Source organism: Podarcis raffonei, chromosome 3, assembly GCF_027172205.1.
Source record: "Podarcis raffonei isolate rPodRaf1 chromosome 3, rPodRaf1.pri, whole genome shotgun sequence".
NCBI classification, from domain to species: Eukaryota; Metazoa; Chordata; class Lepidosauria; order Squamata; family Lacertidae; genus Podarcis; species Podarcis raffonei.
Window position 1 is genome coordinate 1,712,205 of NC_070604.1, and position 16,301 is coordinate 1,728,505.

General features: G+C 38.2%; 1 protein-coding gene across 5 annotated transcripts in view; it reads left to right on the top strand.

Moving 5' to 3' along the window:
• Nucleotides 1–16,120, top strand: part of LOC128409843 (24-hydroxycholesterol 7-alpha-hydroxylase) — a 71,202-nt gene extending 55,082 nt beyond the window's left edge. For 2 of the 5 annotated variants that reach the window (XM_053380295.1, XM_053380292.1), the window contains 3 exons: nt 3,892–3,980; nt 12,989–13,076; nt 15,071–16,120. In XM_053380295.1, the coding sequence (XP_053236270.1) occupies nt 3,892–3,980; nt 12,989–13,076; nt 15,071–15,142 (249 nt within the window). In that variant the 3' untranslated portion in view covers nt 15,143–16,120. Of the gene's footprint in view, nt 1–3,891; nt 3,981–12,988; nt 13,110–15,070 lie in introns of all 5 variants that reach the window. The other 3 variants (XM_053380293.1, XM_053380294.1, XM_053380296.1) reach the window with 3 other exon arrangements.
• The last annotated feature ends 181 nt before the right edge of the window (nt 16,121–16,301 follow it).

The following is a 16,301-nucleotide window of genomic DNA, read 5'->3' on the forward strand; positions in this document are numbered from 1 at the left end:
AAGGTAATTGGGTGGAAGAGGTGAACACCCATGGTCTAAGTCCCCATAAAACCTGGGTTGGTGGGAGCTCTTGGCAGCCAGCCAAGCAGAGGTTGGGCTTCTGACAGCATCTTGTTCCGTTGCTCAGCCTACTGAGATTTAAGTGTGTTTATGTTAATTAGCTGGATAAGTTAGTGTTTGTTATTTTCTTACCTTTTGAGCTATTTAGAGTTTCTCTCTTTCATAGGGTTTTGTTTTAGTAAAGTCTGTGGATGATTTTATGAAATTTGGTCTGGTCTGAACTCCTGAACCCTTTAATTTTGACCATGTTTTTTGGAGCAAGGGTCATCCACCACACCGTGACTGACCCAAGGGAGCCAGGGAGCTTCATGGTTGACTGGGAATTTGAACACTGGTCTTCCAGGTTGTAGTCCAACATGAATCACTACAAGGCACTGACTTTCTGTGTTGACATAGTTCTCATGGAGCAGGCATTTCCAACACGCTGATCACGATTGACTTGGGAATCGCTGACCGATTTTCATCAGTCGCAGGCTGAGAAAGAAAAGCCTTTCGGGCCACAGAACGAAATGGACATAGACCGATTTTTGAAGATAAATGGATTACAAAAAATTTCACAAGAAAGTAAATTAGTGTTGAATTGCAAAATATCTGACCAGGAGATAGAAGGTGCCATTCAAAATATGCAAGTAGGCAAGTCTCCAGGACCGGATGGGCTGACTTCCAGCTACTACAGATTTTTGAAAGAGTGGCTATTACAACCTTTGAAGGAAGTCTGTAATGAAATTTTGGAAGGGAAAAGGGCACCAGAATCGTGGAAAGAGGCCTATATTACACTAATACCAAAAACAGAGACTGAAAAGACTCAACTTAGGAACTACCGTCCCATATCCTTACTAAATGTGGATTACAAAATTTTTGCTGATATTTTGGCTAAGAGACTGAAAAAAGTATTGATTGAAGAGATTCATAAGGACCAAGCGGGCTTTCTTCCGGGAAGACATTTATCTGATAACCTGAGGAATATAATTGATATTTTGGAAAAGCTAGAAGTGAATATAAACACTAAAGCAGTTCTGATATTTGTGGATGCGGAGAAAGCCTTTGACAATATTTCTTGGAGTTTTATGAAAAAGAACCTACAGGGTATGGGGGTAGGCCATGGCTTTGAGAATGGTATAGGTGCAATATATTCTGAACAAAAGGCCAAATTAATTGTAAATAATGAGGTTACGGAACAATTCAAGATAGAAAAAGGGACACGACAGGGATGCCCAATTTCCCCTTTGCTCTTTATATCGGTCCTGGAGGTTTTGCTGAATATGATTAGAAGGGACCGGATGGTTAAAGGTATACAGGTCGGAGCTAAACAGTACAAATTGAGAGCATTTGCAGATGATCTAGTTTTGACACTACAGGAGCCAGAATCTAGTACTAAAAGAGTTTTAGAATTAATTCAAGAATTTGGTCAGGTGGCAGGGTTCAAATTGAACAAGCTAAAAACTAAGGTTCTTGAGAAAAACTTAACACCGATTGAAAGAGAAAAGTTTCAGAATGAAACAGGACTGACTGTGGTTAAGAAAGTGAAATACCTGGGGATTAATATGACAGCTAAAAATGGGAATTTGTTTAAAGATAATTATGAAAAATGTTGGGCTGAAGTGAAAAAAGATTTAGAAATTTGGTCAAACTTGAAGCTTTCCTTGTTGGGTCGAATTGCAGCTATAAAGATGAATGTATTGCATAGAATGTTGTTTTTGTTTCAAACATTGCAAATTTTGGACAAAATGGACTGTTTCAAGAAGTGGCAGAAATACATTTCTAAATTTGTCTGGCAGGGCAAGAAGCCTAGAATAAAATTTAAGATATTAACTGATATAAAGGAAAGAGGTGGATTTGCCCTGCCAGACTTTAAACTTTATTATGAGTCAGCAGCATTCTGCTGGTTGAAAGACTGGCTGCTTCTTGAGAATACAGACATTTTGGATCTTGAAGGTTTTAACAATGTATTTGGGTGGCATGCATATTTGTGGTACGACAAGGTTAAAGCACACAAAGCATTTAAAAACCATATTGTCAGGAAAGCATAAATCCTTATATCTAATGTTTGGATTAGATATAAGGATTTATTGGAAAATAAAACCCCAAGGTGGTTGTCACCAATGGAGGCTAAGGCTCAGAAAAAACTCAATATGGAGGCCAAATGGCCAAAATATTGGGAAATTTTGGAGCAAGAAGGGGACAGACTGAAATTGCAGAAACTGCCCTTCTTGAAGAAACCAGAGGCCTTTCTCTTGGGCATGGTCGGCCAATTGGTGTTAAAGAAGGGCAGAACGTTTTTTATGTATGCCACAACAGCAGCAAGAATACTCATTGCAAAGTATTGGAAGACGCAAGATTTACCCACTCCGGAAGAATGGCAGATGAAGTTGATTGACTTTATGGGATTGGCAGAAATGACTGGCAGAATCCGTGACCAGGGAGAAGAGTCGGCAGAGGAAGATTGGAAAAAATTTAAGGACTATTTACAGAAATATTGTAAAATTAAGGAATGTTGAATGATGTTGGATTGAAATTAAGTGGTTTCTAGCTGTAATGGTATAATAATGGTATATAAAGGAATATGAAAAAATGGTTTTTTATAAGTAAAAATTTAAGGTTATAATAATTTAAGATGTTGGATAGAAAATAAGGTGTTTTTATAAGCTGTAATGCTTTGAGATAAGGATTTGCTGAACAAATAATTTGAATTGGACTACAAGAAGGGGAGGTATGAGGAGGTCAGGGAAATATGTCATTGAAAATCAAGTATTGTGAACTATATGTGTTTTTTAATTTTTTTGTTTGTTTTTTGTTTGTATAAAAATTGAAAATTTTAATAAATATCTTTAAAAAAAGAGAGAGAGAGAAAGAAAAGCCTTTCTCTGCAGCCTGGGACGCAGCAGCAGCCGCTGCTACTGTCAGTCTCATGCAAGCCTCAGCTCCTCCTCCTCCTCCTCCTCCTTCCCCGATGCCTGCTCTGCACTGTGCTCTGGGGGGGGGGGGTAGAGCGCCAGTGGTGGTGTGGGGGGGACGCAGTGCCCTGAGGGAGGGCTGGGATGTTTGTGGGGGCAGGGTGTTCCTGCGGGGTACTAACTTAGGGGTGGGGGCAATAACATGATTGAATGAAAAGCTCCAGAAGCAGAAAGACTGAGGTGGAGGGAGAGAGTGAGGATGCTGTGGGGGGGGGGGAGGCAGGGGGAGGGAGGGAGAACAGGGAGGGAGGGAGGGAGGGAGGCAGGGAAAGAGTTAACACACACACAGAGAAGCTGGTTCCTCAGATCTGTGCAAACTAATATAAAAATATAGTTTGACATTTCTCACTTGTTTAGTTACGGTACTTGTTCATATTTAATAAACTTAAATGACTTCGGAGGGTGGTTGATCACTGCCAGTTTTTGAGACTTGTTGGTAGATCGCAGCCTACTTGAGGTTGGACTAGCCTGCCATAGAGGAACTTGAATGCTTCTCCTTAGGCATGGCTAAAGGTCATAACAGCTTGTACTGCCATAATAGTTTGTACTGAGGAAAGTATTGGGGAAAGGAGAATTATTTTAAAAATAACCACAACCATGGGTATTGAAAGTACACCTTTTATTCAAATGAGAGCCAAGTTCTTGTTTACATTGCTATCACAAGGATTCTTGGGATTCTAAGAGAAGCTTTTGAGCGTTAAAACTTGCTGCACTTTAAGCTTCCCTACTATCTTCTGGATCTAGAATTTATGAATGTTTAAAATAAACTCACAAAAGTAGCTTCTTACTCCATGCTTAGCCAAATAGAAGGTCATGTTTGTTATTAAGCTTATTTACCACAAACTTGATTTTGAGAAAGAAAATTTTCATCGCACAGGATCGTTGGAAAGAAGCAAATTTAGAGAAAAATGTTTCCTTGGAAGGTTTTGTGGCATTTGGAGCAGGAGGACACCAGTGTCCAGGAAGGTCAGTAAAACAGCTGGAGTTTATTTCTTAAACTCTTTAGAGAGTGACTCTACTCCTATAACTTCATTCCCTCTTAACAACAAAGCTTCACAGATGATTTTGTTTTTTCAAAAAGGATTGAAAAGTTTATTACTGTTACAAGCTATTACAGCAGATACCTTGATGGAGGTGTTCCAAAGGTGAATGGTAAAGGCAGTGCTGGATAATGTGGCATGTGGGAACGTCTTGCAGTTTCTCTGAATTTACAGTTTCCTTGCCACCTTCTGGAGCTGTGTAAAGGCAATTTCAGTTGCTCCATACAGTGGCACCTCGGTTTAAGAACAGCCCTGTTTATGAACTATTCGGTTTACGAACTCCGCAAAACTGGAAGTAGTGTCCCGGTTTGTGAACTTTACCACGGTCTAAGAATGGAATCCGAACCGTGGAAGGGTACCGGTGGCGGGAGGCCTCATTAGGGAAAGCGCACTTCAGTTTAAGAACAGATTCGGTTTAAGAACGGAGTTCCAGAACGGATTAAGTTCGTAAACCGAGGTACCACTGTATACTTATTTCAATATTTGGTCACAATGCATTCTGTTGATGTTGCAGGATTCAATGTTAAACATTAGCTGAAACAATAGCTTTTGCATCCATTTGTATAGGTGTAAACCAATTTTCTCACAAAGTGCACTGTGTCAACGTTCTGTTGTTGATGGCTTTCACTTCTAAGAATTAGAATACAACAAATATTCCATGATGTAACAGTATATTTTTAAAAATTGTGGGAAAGCTTGCAAAGTTAAATTGCAAAAAAGATGCAACCATTTTTTTTCAAGTTTGAAATTTGAATGTATCCAAGAGCAGGCCTAAGAAACTTACTGAATTTTACTTCTAGTACGCCGGCTCCCTCGGCCAGTAAAGTAAAGTAAAGTAAAATTCTTTATTACGGCCATTGGCCCATCACACGACAGTTTCCCATACCAACATAATGTACTTAAACCTCCAAATTTAAAACCGCCAAAACTTACAAAAAACAGACAAGAACCAAAGCAAAACAAAAACAAAAGACCAACATCATACATTACAATAAATTTGTAACATAAACATCGCCCTCTACTCATAAATTAGTAGAAGACATCAATGGTGATATCACCTAATTACATCCTAAAACATAGATCATAGTTTAAAAGGATTATCCGAGCCGCACAGGAGTTCGTTTCTCTTCTTTAGGGATAGGACGCTGATCAAGAATCTGGCAACCATGAGTGATCTTAGGGGGTCATCATCATTTAATAGATATCTCAGTTTGGCTTCATTCATATCATCGGCAATTCCCTTTAGATATTGAGCAAGAAACTTGCACCTGGCCGATGAGTGAAAAGCACAATCAAGAATTATGTGATGCAACGATTCCGGTGCCCCACAATTACAATCACATAAGAGCGATATCTGTCCATTGGAGAATCTATTTCTCAGCACGTTCGATGGGAAGGTGTTGAATCTTGCCTTTACAAAGGCATATCTATGATCTATGGCTGAAAATATCTGCTTTAAGATAAATCAAGTCTACTGTATATTTTGGAAAGTTGTTTCTTTGCTATATGCCTCTTTAAAAGTTGGGGAGGGGTATTTTTTATTATTGTTATGTTATGCATTTTGTGTTTTTATGTTGTAAACTGCCCTGTGATCTTTGGATGAAGGGTGGTGTAAAAAAATTAATAAAGAATGAAGCATTGTATTTTTTTTAAATAAATATTTATTAATTTTTCACAAATTATAGAAACACAAATCACAGCAAAACAAAAGCATAGACACACACAAAACACAAGAAACACCACATGTATAATTTCAAACCCCTTTTTCATAAAAGATTTTCCCGACCTCCTCATACCTCCCCTTACTGCATTCCAATCCTTAATTAATTATGGTCAACAAATCCTTCCCTATTTTCTAGTAAATAAATTTTAACCTTTCTTTTCATATAACATAATGGTTACAGCATTCAACCTCATGTTTTCCAAATCCACAACGTCTCAACATTCCACAATTTTACAATGTTTCTTAAGATAGTCTTTAAATTTCTTCCATTCTTCTTCCGCTGTCTCTTTTCCCCGGTCTCGGATTCTGCCGGTCATCTCTGCCAGTCTCATATAGTCTATAACTTTCATCTGCCATTCTTCCACGGTGGGTAGTTCTTCTGTCTTCCAATACTTCGCGATGAGTATTCTTGCTGCTGTTGTAGCATACATAAAGAATGTCCTGTCCTTCTTTAGCACCAACTGGCCGACCATCCCCAAGAGAAAGGCCTCTGGTTTCTTCAGAAAGGTATATTTAAATACCTTTTTTATTTCATTATAAATCTTCTCCCAGAAAGCCTTAATCTTTGGGCACGTCCACCAGAGGTGAAAGAATGTGCCTTCATTCTCTTTACATTTCCAACACTTATTGTCAGACAAGTGGTAAATCTTAGCAAGTTTGACTGGGGTCATGTACCACCTATAAATCATTTTCATAATATTTTCTTTTAAGGCGTTACACGCCATGAACTTTATGCCGGTGGTCCACAACCGTTCCCAGTCTTCAAACATAATGTTATGACCAATGTCTTGTGCCCACTTAATCATGGCTGATTTAACTGTTTCATCCTGTGTATTCCATTTCAGCAGCAAGTTATACATTTTTGACAAATTCTTAGTTTTGGACTCTAACAATTCTGTCTCAAGTTTTGATTTTTCCACCTGGAAGCCATTTTTCCTGTCTGACTTAAAGACCTCCATTATTTGATAATAATGAAGCCAGTCCCGCACTTTATCTTTTAGTTTCTCATAACTCTGCAATTTCCATTTGTCCCCCTCCTGTTCCACAATTTCCCAATATTTCAGCCATTTCAGCCCCATATTAAGTTTTTTCACAGCCTTTGCCTCCATAGGCGATCACCACCTAGGAGTTTTATTTTCCAGCAAATCCTTATATTTTGTCCAGACATTATATAATGCTTTCCTGACAATATGGTTTTTGAAAGCTTTATGGGCTTTAACCTTGTCGTACCACAAATATGCATGCCACCCAAAAATGTTATTAAATCCTTCTAAGTCCAAAATATCTGTATTCTCAAGTAGTAGCCATTCCTTCAACCAGCAGAAAGCTGCTGATTCATAATAAAGTTTTAAGTCTGGCAGGGCAAATCCCCCTCTTTCTTTTGCATCGGTTAATATCTTAAATTTTATTCTGGGCTTTTTGCCCTGCCAGACAAATTTAGAAATATCTCTTTGCCACTTCTTGAAACAATCCATCTTATCCACAATCTGCAAAGTTTGGAACAAAAATAACATTCTAGGCAATACATTCATTTTTATAACTGCAATTCGACCCAACAAGGAAAGCTTCAATTTCGTCCAAATTTCCAAGTCTTTTTTCACTTCTATCCAGCATTTTTCATAATTATCTTTAAATAAGTTCAAATTTTTTGTTATCATATTTATCCCCAGATATTTCACTTTCTTAGCCACCGTTAAACCTGTCTCATTCTGAAACCTATCCCTTTCCATAGGTGTTAAGTTTTTCTCCAAAACCTTAGTTTTAGTTTTATTCAGTTTAAATCCTGCTACTTGACCAAACTCTTGAATTAGTTCTAAAACCCTTTTTGTACTAGATTCTGGCTCTTGTAGAGTAAGTACTAAGTCATCTGCAAATGCTCTCAGTTTATATTGTTTAACTCCGACCTGAATCCCCCTAACCAACTGATCACTTCTAATCCTATTTAGCAAAACCTCCAGGACCGATATAAAAAGTAATGGAGAGATTGGGCACCCCTGACGTGTTCCTTTTTCTATCTTAAATTCCTCTGTAACCACATTGTTCACAATTAGTTTAGCTTTCTGTTCTGAATATATTGCACCAATACCATTTTCAAATCCTTGACCTACCCCCATCCCCTGAAGGTTTTTCTTCATGAAACTCCAAGAAATATTGTCAAAAGCTTTCTCCGCATCAACAAATATAAGGACAGCTTTAGTGTTTATGTTCACTTCTAACATTTCCAAAATGTCTATAATGTTCCTTACATTAGCTGACAAATGTCTTCTCGGGAGAAAGCCCGCTTGGTCCCCATGAATCACCTCTGTCAAAACCTTCTTCAGTCTGTTAGCTAAAATATCAGCAAATATTTTGTAATCCACATTCAACAGCGAGATGGGACGGTAGTTCTTAAGCTGAGTCTTTTCTGTCTCCGTCTTTGGTATTAGTGTAATATAGGCCTCTTTCCACGAATCCGGTGCCCTTTTCCCCTCCAAAATTTCGTTGCAAACTTCCTTCATTGGTTGTATAATCCACTCCTTCAACATCTTATAGTACTTGGAAGTAAGTCCGTCTGGTCCTGGAGATTTGCCCAATTGCATCTTTTGAATGGCCCCTTCTATTTCTTGTTCAGTTATTTTCTGGTTCAACACAATTTTATGTTCCTGAGAGATTTTTTGTAATCCATACTTTTCAATAAATTGGTCTATGTCCTCTTCTTTCTGCGGCCCTTGTGAGTATAGTTGTTTAAAATATCTTTGAAAACAATTTATAATCTCATTGGGCTTATGAATACTCTTTCCTTCCACTTCTAGACTTGAGACCATATTTAATTTTTGTCTTTTACGTAATTGCCAAGCCAGAAGTTTACCGCATTTATCAGCTGATTCAAATGTCTTTTGTTTCATTTGTTTGATTTTCCACTCTATTTCTTGATTCATCAATTCCATATATTGTGTTTGATAAAGTTTAATTTCTCTCAAAATCTCTTGGGACTTTGGTTTTGATCTTAATCTTTTTTCTCCTTCCTTTATCTTCTCCAGAATCTTGTCTTTTTTTTCATTCTGCATTCTCTTTTGGATTGCATTTTGTTGTATCAAAAATCCTCTCATTACGGCTTTGCTTGCGTCCCAAATTACTCTTTTCTCCACATTAGTATTCATGTTTATTTCAAAATAATCTCTCAGGGTTTTTTGGGCCTTTTTATATACCTCTTGATCTCTAAACAAGTTGTCATTCATTCTCCATCTAAAAGTGCCAGTTGTTGTTTGTTTCATTACCATTTTTACTGGGTTGTGGTCGGAGCAAGTTTTTGGGCAGATTTCCACATTTTTTATCTTTGATGCCATTACTCTAGTGACCCAAATTTGGTCAATTCTAGTCCATGTCAATTTGGCTTCGGAAAAGAAGGTTCCCTCCCTTCAAGGGGGTTCTTTGTTCTCCATATATCAATCAGATCCATATTGTCAGTCATTTCAAAAAATGTTTTTGGTAGTCTTCCATCCTTGGTCAATGTTTGTCTTTGAGTTTTGTCCATGTTCGTCGAAACTACTCCATTCATATCTCCCATCATTATTAAGTTGTAGTCCAGATAGTCCAACAAAGTCTCATGCAACTTCTTAAAAAATTCTGATTTCCCCTCATTAGGTGCATATATTCCCACAATCAAAAATTTTTCTCCTTGAACTTGAATTTCAATTGCCAAGAATCTTCCTTGTTCATCCTTAAACATAAATTTTGGTAACAATTTCTCTTTTGCATATATCACAATTCCTCTTTTTTTAACTCTGTCAGATGAAATAAATTCTTGTCCCAATCTCTTATTCACTAATAGTTTCCTATGTGACCTTGTCACATGAGTTTCTTGCAAACAAATCAAGTCCAATTGTTCTTTCTTTAAAATATGAAAAACAGCTTTCCTCTTTCGGGGCATGTTAAGTCCATTACAATTCCAGCTTAGAAGTTGCAAGGCCATGATGGGACTATTTAGTTCCTCCTACTGCTCCAAGGCGTTGTTCTTCCTCTGTCGGTGGCGACAATCCAAATGATAGGTTTGCAATATCCAGGATATCTTTCTCTGATACTCCCGGCCCTCCTCCAAGTTCCACCTCCTTTTGTAGATCCTCTTCGTGATCTCTCAAAAATAGATCTTTCTCACTCAGGGATCTTATTCTTATCTTCCTTCCTTTATACTTGAAAGATAGGCCTTGTGGGTATTCCCATCTGAAGAATATCTTATTTTTTTTCAGTAGAATAGTCAGATCCTTGTAGTTTGCCCTTACGTCCAAGATATGTTTTGGAATGTCTTTGTAAATCTCCACGTGGGAATCCTCAATCTCTAGAGATCTTTGATAATGTAGATTTAAGATCTTATCTCTTTCTTCTTTAGATCTTAATGTTATCAAACAGTCTCTTGCTCTGTTTTTCCTTTGTTTCGTACCAAGTCTGAATGCACTCACTATTTTAAATTCTTCTTGCTCCAGATCTTGTTGCCAAAAATCCACAAATTCTTTTGTTATGAACTCCACCAAGTTGTCCCCCTCCTTTTCTGGAATAAATCTTATCCTTAAATTCCTTTCTTTCCTTTGTAATTCGATCATAGACAAAGTCAGGTCGTGTTCCTCCAATCTCTTGACAACCGGTGGTATCCTCTCCTGGGTAGCCACAGCAATATCTCTTGCTTCTTCTGCAATTTTTCTGGTGGTGGCTGAATCTTCCAAAAGTCTTGCAATAGTCTCAGTATTAGAATTCACTTTACTTCCAAGATCATCAATGCTTTTTGTATTCAAATCAATTTTTTTTACTAGCTCAGCCACTTGTTTGTTAGTTTCTGAGACTTGTTTATTAGTTTCCACCACTTGTCTACTAGTCTCAATCCCCTGCCTGGTCAAATTTTCCAAAGATACATTTATTTTATTAAGAGCTTGGGCCAGGGGGTCTTCTGCAGACATTGCTCTGGCTTTTATTTGAGATGCAACAGCTGCTCCTGTGCCACCCGACGTTGAAGCCCTTCGTTGATGAGAACTGTCAGTTTTGTATTGTCTACCAGATCTTAAACTTGCTTTCTCTTCAAATTTTCCCTTCTCTCTATCCATAACACTCTCATTCAAAGCCAAGGTCACTTCCCAGACTTCTACTTTCGTTTCTTAAGGGAAATTTCCACTCAGCTTTACTGTGTTGTCTCAGTTAGTAATGTAACAAAGAATGTCCACTAGGGGGTATAACAATAATTTTTTGTATCTTGTTAAAGTCCTTTTTCCAGTTTGCCACAGTTTCAAACTGTTAAAAATGTTATTTTGTATTTAACGTCCCTCCTGAAGTAATGTATCTTATGCAGAGTTAATGTAACAACTTTTCCTAGTGCGTTGACAGCCCTTCATTAATTCCCTTGTCCCAGCAGTCCGACTCCAGCAAATCAAAACATCGGTAGCTTTTCCCCTTTAGGGTCGTACCTTTCTTGCAGGTACCCAAAAGTTCAATCTCCCCTCCCCTTCGCACCTGCCCGCCAGGGGTGGGGGGTAGTCTTCAAACGGTAGATTTTCGACTTTAAAAAGGATCTTATCTTTAGTTACAGCTTACAGTGTCTTTGTTTTAAATCTTTACAGCGGGGAGAGGCAGACTTCCTTTTTGTACCTTTCCCGTGATAGTTCCAATTTTTAATTAATGAAGCATTAGTAAGTCCAATCTGTTCATCCTACTCACGAGTAGTTGCTTTGATCCGAATTCCATAGAAGAAATTAGCGCTCTCCGATCATGGCGATGCGGCTTCACTCCACAGGCTGTATCCGACCCTCAGCACCGCGCCGCTCTCCCGTCGTCGCTCCGAAGCCTTTTTTTTTTTTTAAAGAATATTTATTAAATTTTCCAATTTTTTAAACAAACAAACAAACAAAACAAACAGAAACATTAAACACAGACATAAAATTCATAAACCATACTTTTAAATAACAAATTTCTCAGACCTCCTCATACTTCTCCTTCTTGTATCCCAATTAAGATTATTTGTTCAGCAAATCCTTCATTTAAAGCATTACAGCTTATAACATTACCTTATTTTTCAAACCCTTTCTTTTCCCCATCTATGTTCTTATATATTATTGCAGCTAGAAACCTCTCAGTTTCAATCCAACACCATCAAGCTTTCTTAAATTTTACAATGTTTCTGTAAATAGTCCTTAAATTTTTTCCAATCTTCTTCAGCCGACTCTTCTCCCTGGTCACGGATTCTGCTCGTCAATTCTGCCAGTCCCATACAGTCGATCATTTTCATCTGCCATTCTTCCAGAGTGGGTAGATCTTGCGTCTTCCAATACTTTGCGATGAGTATCCTTGCTGCTGTTGTAGCATACATAAAAAAAGTTCTGTCCTTCTTTGGCACCACTTGGCCGGCCATGCCCAAGAGAAAGGCCTCTGGTTTCTTCAAGAAGGTATATTTAAATACCTTTTTCAGTTCATTATATATCATTTCCCAGAAAGCCTTAATCTTTGGGCACGTCCACCAAAGGTGAAAGAATGTACCTTCAGTCTCTTTACATTTCCAACATTTATTATCGGGCAAATGATAGATTTTTGCAAGCTTGACTGGGGTTATGTACCACCTATATATCATTTTCATAATATTCTCTCTTAAGGCATTGCATGCCGTGAATTTAATCCCGGTGGTCCACAACTGTTCCCAGTCAGCAAACATAATATTATGTCCAACGTCTTGTGCCCATTTAATCATTACAGATTTAACCGTCTCATCCTGAGTATTCCATTTCAGCAGCAAGTTATACATTTTTGACAAGGTCTTAGTTTTGGATTCTAGCAATTCTGTTTCCAATTTAGATTTTTCCACCTGGAAACCAACTTTCTTGTCCAAATTATAAACCTCCATTATTTGGTAATAGTGAAGCCAATCTCGCACTTTATCTTTCAATTTCTCAAAACTCTGCAATTTCAATCTGTCCCCTTGAAAAAGGCTCTTCTGCGGTTCAGGGGGGGGCGCAAAAGGTGCCCACCGGGTCTTTTAGCTCACAGGAATCCGCTCCTGTGATTTTTAAGGGTCCCCGCTTCGCCGTAGCGGCAGGACCCGAACCCGCGGAGCAGACCTCCCTCGGAGCTCCGAGGGAAATCCGCCATTAATCGCTGGCGCTAACCGGAAGTCAAGAATGAAGCATTGTAACAGAATTTTAGATGATGTTTCCTGAGATCAAGTCAGTTTTTAACTACTTGTACTGTTTGCATTTTAGATGGTTTGCTATCATGGAGATTCAAATTCTAGTAGCTATGTTGCTTTGCAAATATGAATGCCATCTTTTGGATCCACTACCAAAGGAGGTAACATATTCATAATGAAAATTAAAGTTCATAGTATGTAACTTTAATTATCTTTCATCTCCTCTGTTAAGCTTTTGTAACTTTTCCAACTAGATAAAAGTTCACCATGTAGTGCCTTTTCTTATGCAGCAGTTTTTTTAAGTGGAGAGTATCTGTGGAGGAACAGACATGAAAAACATTGCAACAGATGTCAACCAATACAGATTTTTGATTTCAGTCTGTCGCTTGTGTATCTTTCCAAAGTCACAGAAAAACATATCACTTGGGACAAATGCTCCACAATAAGGACTCAGCTTAATCGATTATCAAGCTGATAAGATAAAACAAGATATATAGTCAACATCTATTTCCGGCTGAAATGGTTACATTTCAGTGAGAATACATACATCATATATTAGCTGCACAGTGAAGTCTTAGTAGTAAACAAGCAATAGCTTAGAAAACTGGAGAAATCTATAAAGATACAACAAAATGACAATATTATTAGTCTAATTGCAAAATGGTGGGAAGAAACTCTGAGTTTACTGGAACATTGTCTGGGTGTTGATTTACAAGTTGATGTTACTTCTATCAAATACATGAGGTATTGTAAAGAAAAAGACTACGTCTCTGTTGTCTGCTTGTCTGTACTCCTTATTGTTCTTGGTGATATATTTTTCTGTAACTTTGCATTCTGCTGTTATATCACCATCCTCTGTATTGTCTGTTGTGTATCTTTTCTGCAAGATTCTTATGGATTAGGAATTTGAATGTAATAATTTTTCACATATACTCCTCCATAGGTATTTGTCAGTAGAATATTAAGTTGAAGCTGGCACCCTAGTTACTTTAAATGGAAGTTAAATATGCTTACCTGAGTTCTGGGTTGCAGCCATAGGCTACAGGCCTGCATCCAATTAGTCCATGCTACAGTAAATTCTCTTGAAACCTCCACATTTACTAGGTGCAGGCTTATAATCATAGTGGACGGTCTAGCTTCATGGAACTAACCGGAATTTTTTCATGCTCTTTTATTATTTGAACCAACATGCAGCAACCTTGTGATGTCAATGAAGTTACTGTACTGTTTTAACATCCCCTATTATGTTATAACAGACTTTTATTCCCATAGTTTTTTGAAAGATCCTTAAAAGTATATGTTCATAAAAATTCCACTAAATATAGATAATCTCTATTTAGATCACTACATCTCCCTTACAGTTCATGATTAGATAATCTGAAATGTAATCCTTGTTTTAAAATGTGAAAGCTTGTATATGTTCCACTTTTGAATAACTAGCATCCCAGATTGTTAGCTGTGTCCCTTGTTAGAATATTTATGAAAAACATTTAATCCCACTTTTCTGTCCCATTATGAGGCATGATAAGATCATTTGCAGGCAAAAGAGAAAAAAGCATGCATGAATAAAAACACTTAAAAAACCCAGATTATTCATAAAGTGCAAAAAATAGACAACATCAGTCAAGGAATAAGGGTGATGGTTTGTAGCACACTTTTCCAGTTACAACTGCCCAATATCTACAACCTGAGCCCTCCTACCATGTGAGCCTGCCTTCTTCCTCTGCCCAATATCTACAACCTTGTTTACTTAGGTTTTATCTTGTCATAAAGTAGAATTCAACATCACTCTTTTCCAGTTGTTCTATCTGTACAAACATTATGGCTTGCCAGATAGAAAACCCCCCTTCTCCTCCCACACACTGTTCTGGGGATTCTCCCAAACTACCCCCCCAGTTAATTTTGGGGAGCGGGGGAAGGAGCCCTGTCACACAAGCAAAAGTCCTTTGGCAGGGCCTCTGTTGACAGGACTGGCTATGTGAGACTTACCCACAGAGTTTAATTCTAAACTGCTTTGGAGACCGATTCTGGCTCAAAATAATGAACATTTTTTGGGGGGAATATACTTAATTGTTGGTAAAATTCTTGTTTCAATTACACTTATATTATCACTTGTATTATTATCTTAAGTGTAACTTCCTTTCTGTTTTTGCAGAGCCTTCTCCACTTGGTGGGGACACAGCAGCCTGAGGGACCATGCCGAATTCAGTATAAGCTGAGAATATGAAGCTGAGCATTGGTGCCCATCCCGATTCCTTAACTGTCAGACTGAGAATCAGAATTGGAAGGGACCCCAGGGGCATCTAGCCCAAACCCCGCAATGCCGGATGGATCGGCTCCATACCTTTTTTTAAAAAAAAAAATTAAATAATTTTTATTAAGTTTCATATTACCAAATTAAACACATCAAATCAATTAATCCAAATTATAACAATACATATCATGTAATCCAATTGTTTTCCAAATTAAAATTTTTTGTGGGGGATACCCATGCTTCTCGATCGGCAAGATTCCAATCCTCGAATATTTGTGCTGCTTTCATCTTAAGAATTATATTTCCAGTCCCGTCTTCTCAATCCTTGTCATTCCTCATTTTCCTTTTCATTCACCTCCGAGTTGCTCCGCAAGTGGGTTGGGGAAAAAACAATCTTATTTGTGTTTCTGTGTGGGCTTTGTACTGCTCTCTCGTAAACCACTCTCATCCAATAATCCAGGCATTTCCACTTGAGCAAGCAATCGCCATTTTGTCATTCCGATGAAATACAGTCTAAAAGCTCGCTCTTTAACTTTCCCCACCTGTTGCATCGTAAATTAGTCTTTTTCCAGGAGGGCTGCCCCTTCCAGATCACAATCTCCTTGTAAGTAATAAATCTTCGGCTCGCCCTCCCCAAGACCAAACCTCTGCAACACAGGTCTCGTATCAAATCTCCATTCTTACTGCGTCACAAGAGAGCCCTTCTTCTTTCCAAATCCTTCACAGAGTAAAACCTTTAAGTTCAAATTATTCCCCCACAATTCATATTTAGTCCCATTTGCAATTAGTTACTGTGACGGATCTTCTAAGAGAGAGGGTTATTAGTTAATCACATAGAGCAAAAATAATAAAAAGTCATTCCCCCCCCTTTCAGTTCCGTCGCATTCCATTCCACATACCATGTCTGTTGTACTTTGATGTAATCTTCCATCTCAGTCTTCTTCATTTCAGTGGTAAAATTGTTAGCAGATAAGAACCTCCTGCCTCTCTTGAAGCATGTGCGTTATCTTTCACCAATTTTTTTCCTTTTAAGTAACGCAACTAGTTTCGCACCTGGAAGCAGCTTTGGAGGAGTTCCGAGGCCCGCCGAGGGTTGTGCACCCAGTGCCTCACCCCCTCCTTCTTCCGAACT